The sequence below is a fragment of the Rhinolophus sinicus genome, linkage group LG03 (assembly GCF_036562045.2).
Source record: "Rhinolophus sinicus isolate RSC01 linkage group LG03, ASM3656204v1, whole genome shotgun sequence".
Lineage (NCBI taxonomy): Eukaryota > Metazoa > Chordata > Mammalia > Chiroptera > Rhinolophidae > Rhinolophus > Rhinolophus sinicus.
Window position 1 is genome coordinate 29,459,338 of NC_133753.1, and position 19,711 is coordinate 29,479,048.

The window sequence follows — 19,711 nt, forward strand, 5'->3', positions numbered from 1 at the left end:
GGTGATAAAATTGGCCCCTGTATCTGCGGGTTCAGCATCACGACGCAACTAACCTCTGATCAAAATATTAAAAAAACAACAACACATGTTATGCTGTTGCTGATGTGTACTGTGTAGTTAGGCCTGAGATGGTCGTGTCTGTACTGCACATGTGCAGACTTTTTTCTCGTCATTATCCCTAAACAATACAGCATAACAACTATTTACCTAGCATTTACATTGTAGCTATTAGCATTAATCTAGAGATGATTTTAAATATATGGGAGGCGGGCCGGCCCGGTGGCTCAGGCGGTTAGAGCTCCATGCTCCTAACTCTGAAGGCTGCTGGTTTGATTCCCACATGGGCCAGTGGGCTCTCAACCACAAGGTTGCTGGTTTGACTCCTCAACTCCCGTAAGGGATGGTGGGCTCTGCCCCCTGCAACTAGAAACAGCAACTGGACTTGGAGCTGAGCTGCACCCTCCACAACTAAGACTGAAAGGACAACAACTTGAAGCTGAACAGCACCCTCCACAACTAAAATTGAAAGGACAACAACTTGACTTGGAAAAAAGGCCTGGAAGTACACACTGTTCCCTTCCCCAATAAAATCTTAAAAAAAAAATGTATGGGAGGATGTAATTAGGTTATATGCAAATGCTACCCCATTTTATATATAGGACTCGAGCATCCCAGGGTTTGGTAACAACAGGGATCCTGGAGCCAATTCCCCATGGATACCAAAACACGACTGTATTCCTGGTCAATCAAAATGTGTGAGGCCTCGGAGCAGGGCCTGTGTATTGCCCATGGCACTTGGTTTGTGTTTTGTACATAGGACATACTCAATACAAGTCTCTTGCTCCAGTGAGTGAATGAATGAATGAATGAATGAATGAATGAATTGATGGATGAATGAATGGGTATGTTTCTGGCTATAACAGGGCAATTTGATGGCCTTGGGCAAAGCCATGAATTGAGCAAAATTTCTCTTCCAGCTTTTCCTGCTGCCTCCACTTCTAACTCCTCTCTCCTCCCCCTTTTGTCTCTTCCCAAGCTTTTAAGTGCCTTTAGAGCGCTCTCCTGTCCTGTTCAGGACCCCACACACCCTCCTTTTCTAGTAGTTGTGCCTTACTTTGGGCCTCTCACTGCCCTCTTGCCCAGCAAGTTCTCAGTTCTGAGTCACTTCCAGGGGAACCTCCTCCAGTTGGCTGACTCTTAAGGATTCCCTAGGGGTCTACCCTGACAGATACAACACAACGCATGTGCAACTGGGATGGTCTCTGTTGATTCTGATCAAATCAACAAAGGTTTCTAGAAATACGACACTTAATGCGGTGTAGACATCTGAGACTGGCCTTATCATACACTTCTGGTGAAGGCATCATGTGGCACATTTCTAGAAAACAATTTGGTGATACGTATCTAGAATTTTAAAAATTTATACCCTTCAACCTAAAATTATGCTCTAGACATTTATCGGAAATTATTAGGGATGTGGCAAAATGTTTATATACAGAGATATTTATTGTAGCATCCTTTACACAGAGAAACAGGAAATCCAACCTAAATGGAAATGAGTAAATATGTTACGATGCAGACATGATAAAATATTATACAGCTATTAAGTCATGTTTTGAATTATTTTTAATGATTTGATAAGATGCTTATTAGCTATTATAAGTGAAAAAAGGCAGGGCTCAAAACTTTTAAAATTTAATAAAAAATACATGTACATGTAAAAATACTCATCATCTGTTTAGGTGATGGCTTTGAGTGGTTTTCTCCTTTTTGGTATTTTCTATAATGAGCAGGAATTATTTTTGTTTTCAGAAGAAAAACACTGTTTAAAGTCTTTTCTGGTTCTGCAGACAGAGCTCCTTCTGGCCTGCACAGTCGCTCCCTCTCTGCAGTCTTGTCTGATGCAGAACAGTCCTGGGGGAAGCGCCTGCATTTGCTGAGAGCAAGGCTTGAAGTACTTACACTTTAAGCCTATATGCTTGTCCTCACTTTGCCTCACTAACTGGCTGTGGGACTGTGGACAAGTCATTTTATTTATCTAGGTTTTGGAGGTCCTCACTTATAAAAACAAAGTACCTAGATTAGATGATTTAAGGGTTAGGTTCTGATTCTGTGATTCTGATAAACTCACTGAGTCAAGGTAGTCACTGTGAAGAAGGCTCTATGATTTACCCTTCTCTACTGTAACTATTTTAAACAGGGGGTTTCTTATCTATAGCTAAAGAAGTGGCTCTCTAATGGTAGAGTTTCACATCAGACTGAATCATGTACACCCAAACACTGAACTTATAGCTCTCTACAACTTACACATCCTAGACATTATTTGGCCCTTCTGAGACAGGCAGGATCCCTTGCACATCAGTCTCTGGCCCTGAGAGGGAGAGAGGAGAAGCGTCTGCCTGGAAGAGCAAGACAAGTTCCTGGGTCCTGAGTTTCCTTCCTTTTGACGCTCCCTTCCCCCCAGACGCAGCTGTTCACCACTGTCTGTCTGCTTCCTCTGTCTCCATCCTCTTCCCTGTGGTGAGTCGGGCGTATGTCAGTGTGGTTCCCTGGTAGATCAGTGGCTTAGCCACCACAGCCAGGGGAAGACGGGTGTGATTCATGCCCTGGGTCCAGTGAGTCAGACATAAGGTGGGCTGGACCAGGGCTTCCCTAGGATGGGAAGCAGGTTCTAAGCATGCAAAGGCTTTAGCTCCCTCCTGGTAGGGTCACCACCAGGAGAGAGAACCAAATCCTTCTCCCTTTCCATTTCTGTGAACTCATTCAGGAACCCCTCTTGCCAAAACAAACAAAAAACCAAAAACCAAAACCAAAGCAAAGCCCCCACCACCACTTCTAAGCCTCAGAAGATTGTGTCTGGGTAAGGCCAAAATAGCCTCTGTGCCAATTATCTGCTTCCCTGGCATCTGGGAGGAAGAGGAATAACAGACCGTGGTTAGAGCCCAAGAGAATAAGCATTTTCCACTTCAGCTTCATGTCCTAGGTTTAAGCCCAGCAAGGTTTCAGACCTCAGATTGTTTTTCGCCCCTCTTCCTCACTCATGAACTGAGTAGCAAGTGCATTTACACTGCCCTACAGTTAAAATCTGAGCTTGGTGACCTTCAACTGCTTCAAGTTTCAGTTTCCTTGGCTGGAAAGAAAGGGATAATAAACTCACCTGCGGTGCATTAAATGCAGTGCATTAAATAAAACCTGGCACCCACTACTGGCCTGGCTTCAGAAGGTCCTGGCTTCAGAAGGTCCTGGCTTCAGAAGGTCCTGGCTTCAGAAGGTCCTGGCTTCAGAAGGTCCTGGCTTCAGAACATCCTGAACCAATGTTCATTCTGAAATGGAGTGGAAGCCACATTGCTTTTGGACTCGCTGGGATATCTGAAAGTCAGTCTGTGCAGAAGGCTGAAGTGGGCCATTTCCAGGGCAAGGGCGCCTGGAGTGGTTTAGGTGCTGCTCCAGGCTGGTTCTGAGAGGCACAGCTGGCTTTCCACAGCCTGGGACACCTTCTTCCCATCTAGGCATCAGGGACCTTTTCCGCTCCCTGGTGAACCATTCTAATAGTGTGCTTCACCCTGCAGTGCAAATAATGATTAAACTGACTGTGTCCTGAGGATGACTAAACAATCAGTATTACTGCTGTTTCCTTTTGTTTCAGGCTTGATATGGCCTGTCCTTGATCCAGTTGTCACTTAAAATTTTGATATATTTTGTTCATCATGGATTTTTTAAAATATAGAATTATATTTTAATGTTTAAAAACATTGCCTGAAAATGTTACTTACCTAGATTACTGAGTTCCTTGGTACTCCCTTAAATTTTGCCCCAATGATGGAATCTTTCGTTCCAGACTTTTTTGAGGAAGGGTCTATTTGGGGGGCAGGAAGCCCCTGCTGCTTCCTGAAACCTGTGATCTTACTAATGGAAACTTTGCTCTGCCCCCACCACAGGCTACGAAAAAGTTCCTAGATTAGTTGCACCCTATCCACTCTCCCAGCCCCATTTCCATTGAACTCAGGGATAACTCCAAATATTTGAAATCCTTTCAGTTCCTTTTAATTCCGTAAGTATTACTCAAGGGCAATATACTAAGTGCCAGGCAGGCACCGGGTTAAGACTGGGAGAGGAGGAAGATGGGTAAAGACCGGAATAGTAAGAGGTGCAGAGCACGCCGGGGGCACTGGATGGGGCGCCCTGCCCAGTTGGAGAGAGCGGGGGCCGGATAGGCTCCAGGAGGCAACACCAGGGCGGGACGCTTGAGTTGGCAGACTCTGTACCCTGAGGACTAACCAGGGCACCTTCGGGGGCGGGGTGGGGACCACGTCAGAAATGCCGACCTGGTCTGACTTCCTGCCGGGCGGCCCGGCGGCCTCTGTTCTGGACGCGGGCCAGGGAGGCCTCGCTGGCGCGGAGCCGGAGGCGCTTCCTGGGCGCAGCGGGCGCGGAGCAGCTCGCGGAGAAGCGGGCGCAGGGACGGCGCACTCGGAGGGCCGCGCGCGCGGGGACATGGAGGACGGCGTGCTCAAGGAGGGCTTCCTCGTCAAGAGGGTGAGCGCGCCGGCGCACCCCCGGACTTTGCCCGCTGCGGGCGGGTGCCGGCTCACCTGAGCAGGGCCCCCAGTCCCAGCGCCGGGGCGGATCGCGCGGCCTGGGGCTCTGCTGGGCAGAGGTCCTGTCGGTGAGGAGAGCAGGTGGACGGGGGTTGAAAGTGGGCTTTCGATAGAAACGAGGGGCCGGGGCACAGGCAAGGAGGAGAATCCCGCCTGCCTGGTGCGTAAGGGCTCTGGGTGGCGGCTCCCGACCGAAGTAGTATCTTAATTAAAACAACTTATTAAAATGTGAACAGTCTAGTATTTAAATATGATGTATTAACTAACGTAAGTGCGCTCTGTGGTTCACAGTGCCGGCTCTTGTAATGCAGCGTCTCCTGTACTCCTCACAATAACCTGTGAGCAAGGAGCAAGCCTGTGCGTCTTCCGCACGTACTGTGCACAAGTCCTAGACATCGTCTCCTTTAATCCTCCCAACGGTCTTATAGATGGCAGTACCACAACCCCCTTTCTCCGGGGGGGAAAATAGAGCTGAAAGAGGCGAAGCAGCTTGCTCTGGATCTGGGCCCTACTGGGTGATGCAGCAGATCAAACCCCCTCCAAAGCTTGACTCCAAACCTTTTCCTGTCCGCCACAGCGTGGGCATAGTTATCACTCCGTTACATGTGAAGAAACAGGGTCAGACAGATGAAATCGCCTGCCCAGAGCCCCAGGCGGATAACAGCTGGGACTGGAACCTCTGTCCCCAGTTCCCCATCACCCCACAGTGGCCTTTCCCACAGCAAGCAAGAGTCAGTACAGACAAAAACGCAATACGTGGGATCCAGGTAGGAAATGAACCAAAGAGCAGGGGCAAGAGGAAGTTCGATATTTAAAAGTTCTTTTAACATTGATGTTCACACCCGCATTTATGCTAACATAATAATAGCAGAACCTAAAACCTGGGCATGAGCCTTTTGGCTCTTCTGTTGAGTTTATAGCTTTGGAAAGGGGGGTGGATGACGAGGAATGAAGGGGCTCTTCCTTCCATGGCCTCCTCTGGTGGCCAGATCAGCCCTGAAGTCTCAAATCACTCTCAGGTCTGTAGGTAAGGTAGCCAAGTTTTGTTACACTTTGTTTGATATAGGAGGGCGGGTGTGTTTGCTCAAAACTGTAAGCAAGGGGAGTGCTGGGAAGCTGATGCTGGATCAAGGGTCAGACTGGATACAAGAAGGTACAAAATTCCACACATGCTTCATGCCGTTGTGATTAAAGTGATAGGTTAATCCCTCATGGTTTGTGGAGGCAAACCAATACACCGCCACCACACAGAGTCAGGGGAGGATGAGAGGGAAAGCAGGACGTGAGTTCTCTTCTGGACAGGCTGCCCAGTCCTGAGTGACAGGCTGAGGGAGTCCAGGGTGCAGAGAAGTGAAGACAGTCAATAGTTCTGACCCCAAAAAACCACAGAAGGGGCTTGGCTGAAATACCAAGCGCTCATTCCAGCCAAACCCAAAGACAAAAGAGTTTGGAGCCTGACCCTGAGGCAAATGGAAGCCACACCCTTTCCTGCCCCTGCTACCACTGATCAATCTCCACTTTTTCTCTCCCGCATATCGCCTGTCCTCCTGGGTGGCAAAAGCAGCCCCTGGATTCACTGGAGAAGTTGCAGGGCTGTAGGAGGGATCCCATAGATTTAGGAGGGTTTACAGCTCAGACGTGGTGCAGGGCCCCAGGTAGAAGCCTAGAACAGTCTTCACGGGTGAGAGTGAAGCAGGAGACGGGCAGGGGCATGAAGGATTTGGCTCCTAATTCTGCCCAGACAAGAAAAACGTGGAGCTCCAGGCGAAACGCAGGGCGCTCACTTGGCCTGGCTTTAAAGGAGGGTGAGAAGGAAGGAAGCAAGGATCAACCCGGGCAGGGCTGCTTCTCCTTTAAGAAGAGGCTGAGGCACTTCAGGTATCGCTGCTGGTTCATACCTGGAATAGCACTCTTAGAAACTGACTTGGCAATGTTAACACGCTTTGGCCTAGACATTTCATTTCTAGAACTCTGTCCCAAGGAAACACCCTCAAAGGTTTCTGAACAAAGTGTTATTTATGTAGTGAAAAATTAGAAACGACTTGTGTAGCCCCCAAATAAGCAAATGATTAAGTCAATTATGGTTATGCAGATGTTAAAAATGTTTATAATCTTATAACCTAAAGAGTAAAAATATAAAAAGTGTAAGTAAGGAAAAGTATGCATAGAAGAAAAAAGTCTAGAAGGAGTTCTGGAGGCTAGAAGTGTGAAATCAATGGTTTGGCAGGGCTGTGCTCCGCCTGAAACCCATACGGGGGAATCCTTCTTTGCCTTTTTTGCTTCTGGGGTTTGCAGGCTGTAAAGGAAAAACCCAGAGTTTCCCTTCCTATGTAAGGAAAAACCCAGTTCTTTCCGTGTGTGTGTGTGTGTGTGTGTGTGTGTGTGTGTGTGTGTTTACTCTGTGAGTCTCCTTTACTTTTACACAGAACACTTCAGTTCTGACAGTCTGGCCACCAAGTGTAGAGGTTCCCCCCCACACCAAGCGCTTCTCTGTGACACAGGCTGGTGTCCTACAATTGCACTCAATTCTGACACTATCTACCCAGGATCACATCAGATTCCACAGGTTAAGGGCTCAGTCTTACAAGACTGCTCCCCCTCCCACACACACTTCAGACACTAGTGGAAAGCCTGGGTTACCCACCTGGGTTTCTGACCAAACAGCTATAGATGGGAGGTTCCAATGACCCCCTCCTTTGGGTTCAATTAATTTGCTAGAGCAGCTCACAGAACTCAAGGAAACTTATATTTACCAGTTTGTTAAAGAATATGTTAACGGATACAGATAAACAGCTAGATGGAAGCGAGCGTAGGGCAGGGTACGTGGGAAATGTAGCTTCTATATTCTCTTCGGTGCACCACTCTCCCAGGACCTCCGTGTGTTCACCAACCCAGAAGTTTTCCGAACCCTGTACTTTTAGGATCTTGTGGAGGCTTCATCACATCGGCATGATTATTCATTAACTCCATTTTCAGCCCTTCTCTCTTCTCAAGAAAAGTTGGCAGCGGGTGTGTGTATGTGTGTGTGCAAATTCTAAGCTTCTAATCATGGCTTCATCTTTCTGGTGATCAGCCCCCATGCGGGACCCAGAGTCACCTCATTAGAACGAAAGACACTGATACCACCTGGGAACGTCCATGGGTTTCAGCAGCTCTGTGTCAGGAACAACATATGTATTTTCTTTTATCTCCCACAGGTGATCCTTTTGTCCCTTGGCTTGGAGACGCATCACTCCTTCTTCTTTCTGTGGAGCTCTCGATGGCCACATTTTCCTCTTCATATAAGGACATCTGTCCTATTAGTGTTATTAGCGCCACCCTAATCCAGTATGATTTCATCTTAACCTGATTACCTCTGCAAAGACGCTATTTCCACAGAAGATCACATTTATAGGTGCCACGGGTTAAGACTTCAATGTACCTTTTGGGGGGACATAATTCAACCCATAATAAGTAACATCTCTGCTTCTTTGGGGTTGTAGGTTCTTGGAAAGATCTTCCTCGGCCTCAGTTTCTTCATCATTGCAGTTAGGGGGTAGCATAGGCTTTTTCAAAGGTTCCCTCCAGCTGTGACATTCTGTGCCTCTTAAGCCCACCCCTAGGTTGCCCTCCCAGCTTATGCACTCTCCCCCGTCCCCCATAAGGGGCTAGGGACCTCAACTGCTCATGGTTCATCTGGCTTCTGGCCCTAGCCAGCCGCCTACAGACAAGGAGCCTGGAGCAGGAGGAAAATGCCCAGGTGGAAGGAGTTCTTGTTCAGCTTCTACCACTGTGTTTTTGGCCTATGACCCCCCCCCCCCTTTACCTGGTGACTTTGGACCAGTCTGTTACACCCTCTGAGCATGGCATGGTGTATCTGTAGAGCAGGGATAATGGTGGTCTCTTTCCATTTTGTGGATTATTTTAACAGCCTCCAGCTAAGCTGTCCACTCCAGCCTGGCCTACTTCATTTAGCTGTTCTGTCCCAGTGTGGTCAGGATGATCTTTTTAACATCAGAACTTAATCCTGTCCTCCTGCTTAAAAGCCTGAAAGGACTCCCCTCTGGTCAGAGAGATCAAACTCTGCAGCATGGAACCGGAAGCCAACTGGGCCCCATCACTTCCCTCATCCCTTCCCCACCGCTTCTGAGCCCCATCCATATAGAACTATTTGGTGTTTTCCAAAAGTGGCAGCAGTTTTACGTTCTCCCTTCTGTGCCTTCTGAACTTGGCCAACTCCCCACAATCTGCAAGCCTCAGCCCCAGTATCAGGCTCCTAAGAGCCTACCTAACTCCACTCTCATCTCTTCTGAGCTCCCTCCTCCATCTGAACTCCTTGGAGTTCACATCACACTCTGTATTAGTTATCTATTATTGTGTAACAATTACCCCAAAGCTTAACAACAAATATTTACTATCTCACACAGTTTCTGAGAGCCAGGTATCCAGGTACAGCTCAGCTATAAGATTCTGGCTCAGAGACTCTCATGAGGTTGTAACCAAATTGTTACCCAATGTGGCAATCTCTTGAAGGCTTGGACGGTGGCTGGAAGTCTCTGTTCCTCACCTCTCCAAAGGGGCTACTCATACTGTGGCAACTTGCTTTCCCCAGAGTGCATGATCAGGGGGAGAGAGAGAGAGAAAGAGAGAGAGAGAGAGAGAGAGAGAGAGAGAGAGAGAGAGAGAGAGAGAGACCCATCCAAGACTGAAGCTGCAGTCTTTTATAACATAATGTTAGAGCTGACAAACCATCACTCGGCCATATTCTCTCCATCACACAGACCAACCCTTGTACAATGTGGAAAGAGACTATATAGGGTGTGAATACCAAAAGGTGGGGGTCATGGGGGGGCCCCACCAATGATCTGTGCTGGAACTTAACACCTGGGAGGGGTCGTCATCTGTCTCTCCCACTGTCTTGGGCCAAAATCTTATGCACCTTTGTCTCCCTGCTGCTGGCCCAGTGCCTGGTGCAGTAGTGTTTAGCCATTGATTGTTGAATGAATAGATACATGAATGAGTGATTTCCCTAATCATCTCATCAGGATTTTTGTTTATTTGAATTTAAATACATTTTCCATTATATTATTTTTAAAAACTAGAAAAATACTCAAGGACGTAAAATGAAAACTAGGTTTCCATTCTTATCACATCATATCCAATCTTAGTCCCTTAGAGGTGACAACTGTTAACATTTCTGGGGTATCCTTTCAGAAATTTTCTGAAATAACCACTAGAGTTATTTTTAGGTATCATTTATTGTTTATAATAGTGAAAAGAATGAAACCACAGTGACAAACAACAGGAGATTGACAAGTAAATAATGAATCCACCTATTAGTCATGAAAAAACATGCTTTAAAGAAATTTAATGGTGTGAGAAGATGATCAGCAAAGCTCAACAAAACAAAAACTAGAACATAAAAGTATATGTAATATGGTCCTGATTTTAAAGACAACAAGAAAACAAACTAGAAAGTAAAAACTAAAAAGAGAAAAGACCAGAAAGAAATACATGTTAAAAATGGTTGCCTCTTTGTAATAAGATTTTATCGTCTGTATACTTTGCAGTGTCTTTCGAGGTTTATAACCAGAAAAAAGGCCAAATGGCAACGAGAAGGCCAATGCCAAAGGTCTTTGTTGCATACTCAAAGGAGATGGCAAAGAGATCCAGACAAAGATAATGCTTTGCTCATGACTGGATCCTTTGGCCACTAAGGATATTATTGAAGCAATTGGTGAAACTTGAAAGGGGTTTGTGGAATAGCTGAAAACAATATATTAATGTAAATGTCCTGATGTTGATGATTGTATTGTGGTTATGTCAGAAATATCACCTTTTTTTTTTTTGGTAGGAGATACATAATAAAATATTCAGAAGTGATGGAGCATTATGTTCAAAATTTACTCTTAAATGGTTCTGTAAAGAAATTCTTTATGCTATTCTTCAACTTTTCTCTGAATTGAAATTATTTCAAAATTAAAAAATGAAATTAAGCTGAAAAAAAAAAAAGAATACCATCCCCCTTGTTGGAGAGTTGATTTCATGGCACAGACTGTCTACCGGTGCCATGGGACACCTCTCCCTGCACACAGTGCCATCCCCTTGGCCACCTCACCTGACAGGGCTCTCCTATGTGTCCTCAGGGTCACATTGTCCACAACTGGAAGGTGCGATGGTTCATCCTTCAGCAGAATACGCTGCTGTACTACAAGCTCGAGGGGGGTCGGAAGGTGACCCCTCCCAAAGGCCAGATCCTTCTGGATGGCTGCACCATCACCTGCCCCTGCTTGGAGTATGAAAACCGACCCGTAAGTGAAGGCCCTCGCTTCCCAGCTCCTTCCTACCCCGGACCCTTCCACTTCTGGCCTCTTTGGTAAAGGTGTGTGGGTAACGGGAAGAGCTGAGTTATTGTTGAAAAACCTAGTTCAAATCCTGGCTGCACCATATACTGGGTATGTGTGTCCTTGGGCAAGTAATTAAACCTACTGAGCCTTAGTTCCTTATTTATAAAATGGGATAAAATAATGACACCTGATTATCTCCTATGACTGCCACGAGAGTCATGAAGGTAATGGTCTGTGAAAACACTGTAGGCTGGGAGGCACTACACAAATGTGAGTAATTACTACTATCTTGGGGTTCAATATGATGGCTTTCCTCCCTGGAGGATGCATGTTACAAAAGTCAGGGGCAGCTTTAACCCTACCATCAAAAAGATATCTGACTCAGTCATTTACTGTGGGCCCATTACGTGCCAAGAAATTTGCTAGATTGGAGGAGTCAAGGAAAAAAATGGTAAGATCGCTTCTTCTTGAGGTAATAACCTTATTATGAAAGCAAGTGGTTCACTGAAAAACATTCAGAGTTCCAAATGTTGTACAAACATTATTAGCCATAGAGAATACTGTATTCCTGAAGAAGAGGAAGAGGTCATTACAGGATGTATGAGTCAGGTCCAGCTTTGTGAGGAATTGAGATTCGGGCAAAGATCTAAAAAAGGAGAGAGGTAGATGTTCCAGGCAGGTGGAAGGTCTTGAGTAAAAGCAAAAGAAGAGATAAGGATAGATTTGGAGATGAAGATGGCCAATGTGGCCTAAGGGGAATGTTCCCTGAGGGAGCAGTGGGAGAATGGCTGTGGCCAGATGGAGGTAATGGGGAGCCATTGAAGGTTTTGCGTGAGAGAATGGACTGATGAAAACTCTCTTAGTAAGACTAAAATGAGTAATGAAGCTCAGTTCCTAATAAGATGATTAGATCCATAGAGAAGGTACCTTACCTCTGAGTGCTGGTCTGACTGGCTATGTCTTTCTGCAGTTCCTGATTAAGCTGAAGACGCAAACAGCCACAGAATACTTCCTGGAAGCCTGTTCTCGAGAGGAGAGGGACGCCTGGGCCTTTGAGATAACGGGGGCTATTCATGCTGGGCAGCCGGGGAAAGTCCAACAACTCCACTTATTAAAGAATTCCTTCAAGCTGCCCCCTCACCTCAGCCTGCAGTGAGTGCCTGATCCCCTGTGCCTCACTCTGTCTGGCTTTGCTGCAGCCTCTTCTGTCTGTGTGCAGTGGGGAGGGGGGCTCTGCTGTGACGCAGGCCTGACTCGTACCACCATTGTACTTCAGGGCCTTCCACTGTCTCTGTCCTGTTTGTATTGTTTTCTCTGCCTGAGAATGGCTCTGCCTACCTGCCCTGCTCCCACGTAAACTCCTGGGGTCTCTTGTTTCTGCTCATTGAGACCCTCCCTTCAGTTTCAGCCTGGGTGCTCAGGGCTCTGTCACAGCTCTTCAGGAGTCCCCACTCACCAAGTCATGGGTCTTGTTTGCAGCCTGGTGGCAAAAATAACGTGTTCTGGTAGCAGTTGCATTCTTGCCCTGTGTCCTTCCTTCCTTCCTTCTGTCCTACCAAGCAACAGTTATTGAGTGCCTCTTGCATGCCGTACACTGCGCTTAGATGCTCAGGAGATGCAAATGGGAATAAGCAATGTCACATCTCAGGGGCTTTCTGGATGAAGGACATAAATAGAAAATGAGAAAAGATCTTCCATTGGTGGCAGGAATGGCCTCACAGAACAGAAGGAAAGCAGGTCAGTGGTGGAGGTGATACTATAAAGTAGGGATGTATGCAAGGAGTTCCCGTTATGGAAACTGTTACAACAGTCCGCTTGCAGAAAACACCCCTAACTTCCTAGGTGGCAGAAGTGTTATACCCATCAAAGATACAGTCTGAGTCCCTTCCTGGGCTCACAAACAACTCCGTTCCAGGCCCTGACATCTTGAGGGCACTGCTAACCCATGGTGAGTACAGGGAGGAGCAGCAGCCGATGAGTGGATTCAAGTGACGGATGACTGAGAAGTAGCTGGAGAATCATGTCCGTACATTCTTTGTTTGGAAATTAAAAGTCACAATTCTTTAGTTTTACTACAAAAGCCATGCCTGTCTAGTATAGGAATGAGAACATTTAGATGAGCAAGGAAAGAAATGATCTAAAACCATACCTCTCAAATTCTGACACAAAACAGAATACCCCTTTCTTTGTGGTGTGTATAGCACCATTTGTTTAATACCCGTAGCAGTGACCCTTTCTCATACCTGTTAGTATGACGAGGGTCCCCTCTCCTTTGCTTACCTTCCGTGTAGTCGCATTGTGGACAAGATGCACGACAGTGGCAGTGGAATCCGGCCATGCCCCAATATGGAGCAGGGAAGCACCTACAAAAAGACCTTCATAGGTGAGCCTTTCCTCCCATGGGTGGGGCCAGGCAGTGGAAACCTGGGGCATGGTGATCTGGGACTCAGCTGTGCTTGGCCAACCTGTGTTGAGGACAGAGCTGCCTGCTGGCCTACAAGCTGGCCTGAGATGGCCACATGTGGGGGCAGCCACAGGTCCGTGTAGCAGGTGTGGCCTTCAGGCTTCTCTTCGGTAGAGCTCCAAGGCTGCCCAGGAGGTCAAGGTCAATGAGGTCACAGCCAGGCCCCCCTGAGGACGTTGGTCTATAGCCTGTCATCTGACTGGTGCTGCCCTTGCCCTGATGCAGGCTCCTCCCTGGTGGACTGGCTCATCTCTAACGGCTTTGCAGCCAACCGTCTGGAGGCTGTGACCCTGGCCTCTGTGCTCATGGAGGAGAACTTCCTCAGTCCAGTAGGCGTCCGGAGCACAGGAGCCATTCGGTCTGGGGATCTGGCCAAGCAGTTCCTGGATGACTCCACGGCCCTGTACACTTTTGTAAGTTACGGAGCATGTTCCTCTTGCCACCAGCCCAGAGGGAAGGAAGAGGCCAGAGGGTCCACAATCCTAGGGCTTGGGAGACAGCTTCACCTCAGGGGAGTGGGTTTCTGTACCGAGGATTTTCCTTTCCCCTGTGGTAGCCCCCATAGCCCGACACTGGGACTTTTGGTAACAGAGTCCTTGCTCTCCTTCCCACTAGGCTGAGAGCTACAAGAAGAAGACAAATCCCAAGGAAGAAATAAGTCTCAGCACCATGGAGTTAAGTGGCACGGTGGTAAAACAAGGCTACCTGGCCAAGCAGGTATGGCTGCCTGGGAGCAGGGAGGAGACGGGCTGTTCTGAAACCCGGGGTGGGGGTGGCGGGTAGGCAGGAACGCTCCCAAAAGGGTGGGAAGGGCTGAGACTGCTAGAGGGCACTAATTATCAGCAGAATCAGCTAAAGCAGGAGCCCAGTGGCAGCCATACACACACACACACACACACACACACACACACACACAGCCCCAGACCAGGGGTGTTCAAGGCACAAGTCATCATCCCAACATTAACACACAATGTCCAGGTCACTACCCAAGTCCCCTATTTTTCTAGAAGGGGGCATTGTCTACTGGGTTGGTGTTTTGCATCTGCTGGGCTTCTCTTCCCTGAGGCTTCCTGGGGTCACTGCCTCCTTTTGTGGGAATTTACATGCCCCCTTGATATACTTTCTGAACAAAAAAATAAGTATTTTCTTAGGTTGAAGATGGGATTCTGCAGGGTAATCTCAATGTTTACCAACTGACTGTGGCCACTACTCGTAACCATGTTTGGGAGAGCAGCCATGTTACAGGGACACCAGCGGCATTTCTGCTTGTACCTAACAAAAGGCTATTCTGTGAATAAAATCACCATGTCCCGCATGTGAGGTGTAAGCAGACCTTCTGTACTCTCCTCGTGTTTGTGGGCATCTTATATACCGTGTGAACATGCGTGTCTGTACAATGGACGTGTATGCTGCTCAGCGCCATTCCTGTTCTTACTCAGAGCACGTGTTGTTGTTACCTGTTTCTTGCATACCCTGTTTCCCCAAAAATAAGACCTAGCCAGACAATCAGCTCTCCTGCGTCTTTTGGAGCAAAAATTAATATAAGACCCGGTCTTATATTATGTTAGTTGGTAAAAATATTTTACTTATAGTAAAATCAGACCAGGTCATATATTAATTTTTGCTCCAAAAGATGCATTAGAGCTGATTGTCCAGCTAGGTCTTATTTTGGGGGGTACATGGTATCAGGATCCCCGTCTGCTCTTAAATTACTTACCGTCCATGATGGGAGTCTCGTGAGGGAAGGAAATGAGATCCTGGAAGACCACAGGAGTGTGTGGGAGGGACGTGGGTGTTCCAGACTGGAGGGCTAAGGAAGGTTTGGCACCTAGGGGGTGATGCCAAAGAGCGTCATACATTCATTAGTAGCTTACACATTAAGATTTTAACATATAATTGATCATTTCTTACCCTAATGCAGAATGTTAGTGGTTTTTACTTTAACATGCACACATGTGTGCATGTGCGTGCGTGCACACACACATATGTAGGTATATATACACATGCACATATATACAGGCAGCTTTAAGTTTGTTTTTGTAGTGAGCTGACACTTAAAAAGTTCGTGCCCTTGGGTTCAAGGTTGCCTGTGAGCTCTCAGTCCAGCTGACACCTGCTGCTTCCCTGTCCTCCTTGTGCCCAGAGTGGTGTTGGGTAATGCGCGTGCTTTCCTTCAGCGCTGACCCTCTTTGGCTGTTAACTCCACCGAATGTGACAATGTTTTTGCTCAAGTCTCACTGAGCAGGGCAGTCCATGACACATCACTGCAATCCTTGGTTCTCCAGCAGGCTCTTCTTACAAACTAGTCCCATTGGAGCAGGCTGGCTTGGAGGTTTGGCATTTGGTACTGAGAAGTGGGAGGAAGTAACAGCTGTCATTAATGAGCCTTGAATCCTTTCTTTGCCTCAGGGCCACAAGAGGAAAAACTGGAAGGTGCGGCGCTTTGTTCTGAGGAAGGACCCGGCTTTCCTGCATTACTACGACCCTTCCAAAGTGAGTGCTGCATGTTCCCTCGGTAACTGTGTGAGGCTTCCGGACACTGCTCTCCTGAGCACAGCAGGCAGCTGGCTCCACTTCCTTTCTCTCAGCATCCCTTCCATAACTTCCCCGCACTGTGCCTCTCCTTCCACAATCCAAGCTACTCTTAACAGTGTGATCACTCCTTTCTTTCATCACGTAGTTGCCTGCTCAGTGGATCTTCGTTATTTTGAGAGGAAAAGCAAAGCATCTTTCAGTTTCTCCAAAGCCTGCTGTGTGGCTAGGGAGGGTGAGGTGGGCTGATAAACAGACTCCTCGCTGGTGTTTCCCAGGCTCTTCAACCCTTTCTAGCCATAGATCCCATGAATTCTGCCCCCTCAACCTCTTGTCCTCACCGATGCTTTGAAAAGTTCCTTTCACTATATAACATTTAAGCCATAATTTACTTTTTTTCTAATTGATCAAAGAATTGCTCTTCTAAGTTTCAGGTAGGTGTCACTTCGAGCTGAGTTGATCTAATTCCAGTCAAAAGAAAAGAAAAATGGTCTTTTAGTTGCCCATTCAGCCTTTTTTTGGTAGATGTGTGACTTTTATTCATTTTTTGAAAGAGTGAAGACTGGGCAGTTCCTCCCTCACTGAGCTTCACTCAGGAACCCCCACCCGAAGCCAAGAACATGAAGGAGCCTGAAGGAGCCCCTGGGGCCCTGCCAGACAGCAGGGAGGGCTGGGGGCCGGGACAGGTGTGGCACTCTTGCTGCTGGCTGTGAAACGAAGAAGCCCCAACTTCTTCACTGGTGCACATAACTTGCGCATATGATGTCCAAGTTCAGCTTCATCTTCTATTACAAGTGACTCTCACTTGACCTCTTTGGCTGGCGTGACTGAGGTGGTTACAGGCAAGAGTGCAGCTCTTCCCTCTCGTGCCTTCACGATTCCTGATCAGGTCTCCTTTCGTCTGCAGGACGAGAACCGGCCAGTGGGTGGGTTTTCTCTTCGTGGTTCACTCGTGTCTGCTTTGGAGGATAATGGCGTTCCCACTGGTAAGGGGCAACTTCAGCCTGAAGGTCTCAGGGGCCTCCCTCCGGCCCTCTCAATGATACTCTGTTGTCAAAGGACTGAGCTATGGGAATCCAGTAGGGTTTTCTTAACGAGATGGTGAATGGTGTGAGTTTTAAAGCCAGTTTCAGAATTAGAGAAAAGGGCATGTGGGGTGCTTAGTGTTTTAACAATACAGCTAAATGATCTGTTTTTAATATTCTTTCCCCTCCGTTTCTATGCTTACTGGCCCATAAATTTCCACCTAAGAGTAATAGCTCACACAATGTTTAAGGGTTAGCAACACACTTTGATATCTATTATCCCACTAATTTCACAATAGCCAGACAGCTATGGTAGGAAGATGGTATTATTTCCATTTTATGGATGTGGAAATTGAAGTTCAAAGAAGTTCAAGTCAAATCCACAATCTGTGCCTGCTTTTTACATACTCATACAGGATTCTTTGATGTGAGTGAAATTGTAGGTCTATGGTTAGCACAGGGCAAAGGCCACGAGGGCTTCCAAGAATGTCCAGCCACACCTTTGCCAGATCTTAAGGCACAGGTGAGGAAGAGGGAATGAAAGGAAGAGGGAAGTATGCATCTGGTGGGATTCCCTAACTATATTTGTATTTAAGAAATCCTTTGTGTTTTTGTCTGTGTCTCAGTTGACTTTCAGCTAGTTTCAGTTGAAAGCAGACATGGATATTCACTCACTGATTTTTTTCCTGTCTAGGGGTGAAAGGGAATGTCCAGGGAAATCTCTTCAAAGTGATTACTAAGGATGACACACACTATTACATCCAGGCCAGCAGCAAGACTGAGCGAGCTGAGTGGATTGAAGCTATCAAAAAGGTAACATGACAAGGACCAGACGGAACAGGACCAGGATTCCTCTCTTCTACCAGGTGATACAGACAGGATTTTCTGGAAAATGGGAGTTTGTGAAGACTTGACTTCTTTGCATATTTTGTACTGCTTTGGAGACTGGTGGAGTTCATCAGCAGTGGTGGGATTTCCTTCCCCACCTTCATGTTAGAACATGAAGAACATTTCCCCACCTGGAAATGCTACAACAGCCATTAGGCATCAGCATCTTGACTTTCGCTCATTATGCAGCCAGCCATCCCTCAGGCACCTACTTGGTTTCCCTTGTAACACTAACTGGCCACTTTGTAAGATGCTAGTCTCTTGGCAGCTCTCTCCGAAATGCTGTCAACAACTTTTAACTCTTCTTTGGAATAAAAAATTATATTTGTTTCTGGCTAATAGAATTCCTGTACAAAGTTTTACAGTTTTCAAGGGTTTCTTACGCTCAAGTCTCTATGAATTACATAAGCTGATTATGAAGACATCTCAAGTGATCTGTCACTAAGGCGTCCATCATCTTAAAGTGGGGATGGTGGCAAAATGGTTGAACATTCAGAGAATACTGTTTTGCTTTGAAAAATAAGCTTGCTGTATTATATATCACAGAAAAGAAATCATGGACTCAGTTGGAGAGATTAGTCACACATACCAAAAAAAAAAAAAGGTAGAATTACAGCTTTACTATGGAAAATAGCAGTTAGAAAGAGGTGGAGCAGGAAAGCTGCTAAAAGGACGGGGGCAGGAGCTCACTAAAGGACACAAAAAGATGTTAATGGGAAATAGTTAAATCAAGGTATGAAATTTTGATTTTAAAGTGAACATTAACTGAGACAAATAGGTACAAAGAAGCTTCACCAGTTGGAAGGTTAATCTGAAGTAGTGAAAAGTCTGTATCATACAGTATCTTTAAAAACATTTTTATTACTTTCAAGTTTATACAGTAATCTGGCACAAGCTACTGCCAGCATTCTTGCTAAGTACAAGTGGTTAGACTTCCTTTAATGAACAGATGAAATACGTAACTTACATTTAAGGGAAGTAGATACTTCCAAAGTATTTAAGTAAAAATTTGTCCATAGTTTGAACTGTTTCTTTCTCTCATCTAGAACACCTGACCTGATCAGGAATTCCAAGCTATTGAGGTTTTACTTCATTCCTTGCATTTTAAGAGACTGCCTTTTAAAGCACCATTTTCCATTTGGCATTTTACCAAGGTCTGTCTCCGGAATGTTTCTTTATTGCTTTTTGAATATCAACAAGTGTTTATCTAAATTCAACTGCATATGGTTTGATGGCTTGACTCCAAATTGGCACAATTGCACCCTACTCTGTATAGGTATCAGAATCCTCATGAATTGAGATGATGGTCGCCTTGAGGCAAATCAGGAAACAGTTCTTGCCCAAGTACTAGCATTTGAATTTTCAAAAACTCCATACAATTTTAATTCAATTATTCTTGATGTAAAAGTAGCCAAATCAAGGTGTTTGAAAGTATGGCAGCTGAGTAATAACTGTACTGCTTATCATTATGTAGTGCTAAGCATCTCTCTGGAGGTTCCCACTAAATGCCTGAGTATTATCCGTATCAAGTATTGGTTTGTCTTGTTTTGCTGTAAAACATTACCAAAAAGGTTTGAATGTTCATACTTTTTGTCAGTCATTTTCAATGACTTCGATTAATTATGTATAAGACCCAAGCTATTGCTAATTTTGTTGAGTTGATAACCACTTGACCTCAAAGGCAGAATGGGGACACGAAATTATCAATTTTTAACGAAGAGGCTTTTGGGGGAAGAGATCCAAGATTTGGATAAATTGGTCAATTGTCTTTGCCAACCCATGCCTCAAGTTGTTTGGAGCTGGCTGTGTATCTTGTCCTCATATTTGAAAGAGATACTTTTTGGTCAGCAGGGTATGTGTACGCTTTAAGCTTAGTTA

General features: G+C 46.1%; 1 protein-coding gene across 1 annotated transcript; it reads left to right on the forward strand.

The window, feature by feature from the left end:
* The first annotated feature begins 4,311 nt into the window (after nt 1-4,311).
* Nucleotides 4,312-18,177, forward strand: PLEK2 (pleckstrin 2). The gene is made up of 9 exons (XM_019733438.2): nt 4,312-4,536; nt 10,724-10,888; nt 11,895-12,076; nt 13,216-13,307; nt 13,614-13,801; nt 14,004-14,105; nt 15,798-15,881; nt 16,828-16,906; nt 17,640-18,177. The coding sequence occupies exons 1-9, from the start codon at nt 4,318-4,320 to the stop codon at nt 17,765-17,767; spliced, it is 1,239 nt and encodes a 412-aa protein (XP_019588997.2). The 5' UTR covers nt 4,312-4,317; the 3' UTR covers nt 17,768-18,177.
* Nucleotides 18,178-19,711: the final 1,534 nt, after the last annotated feature.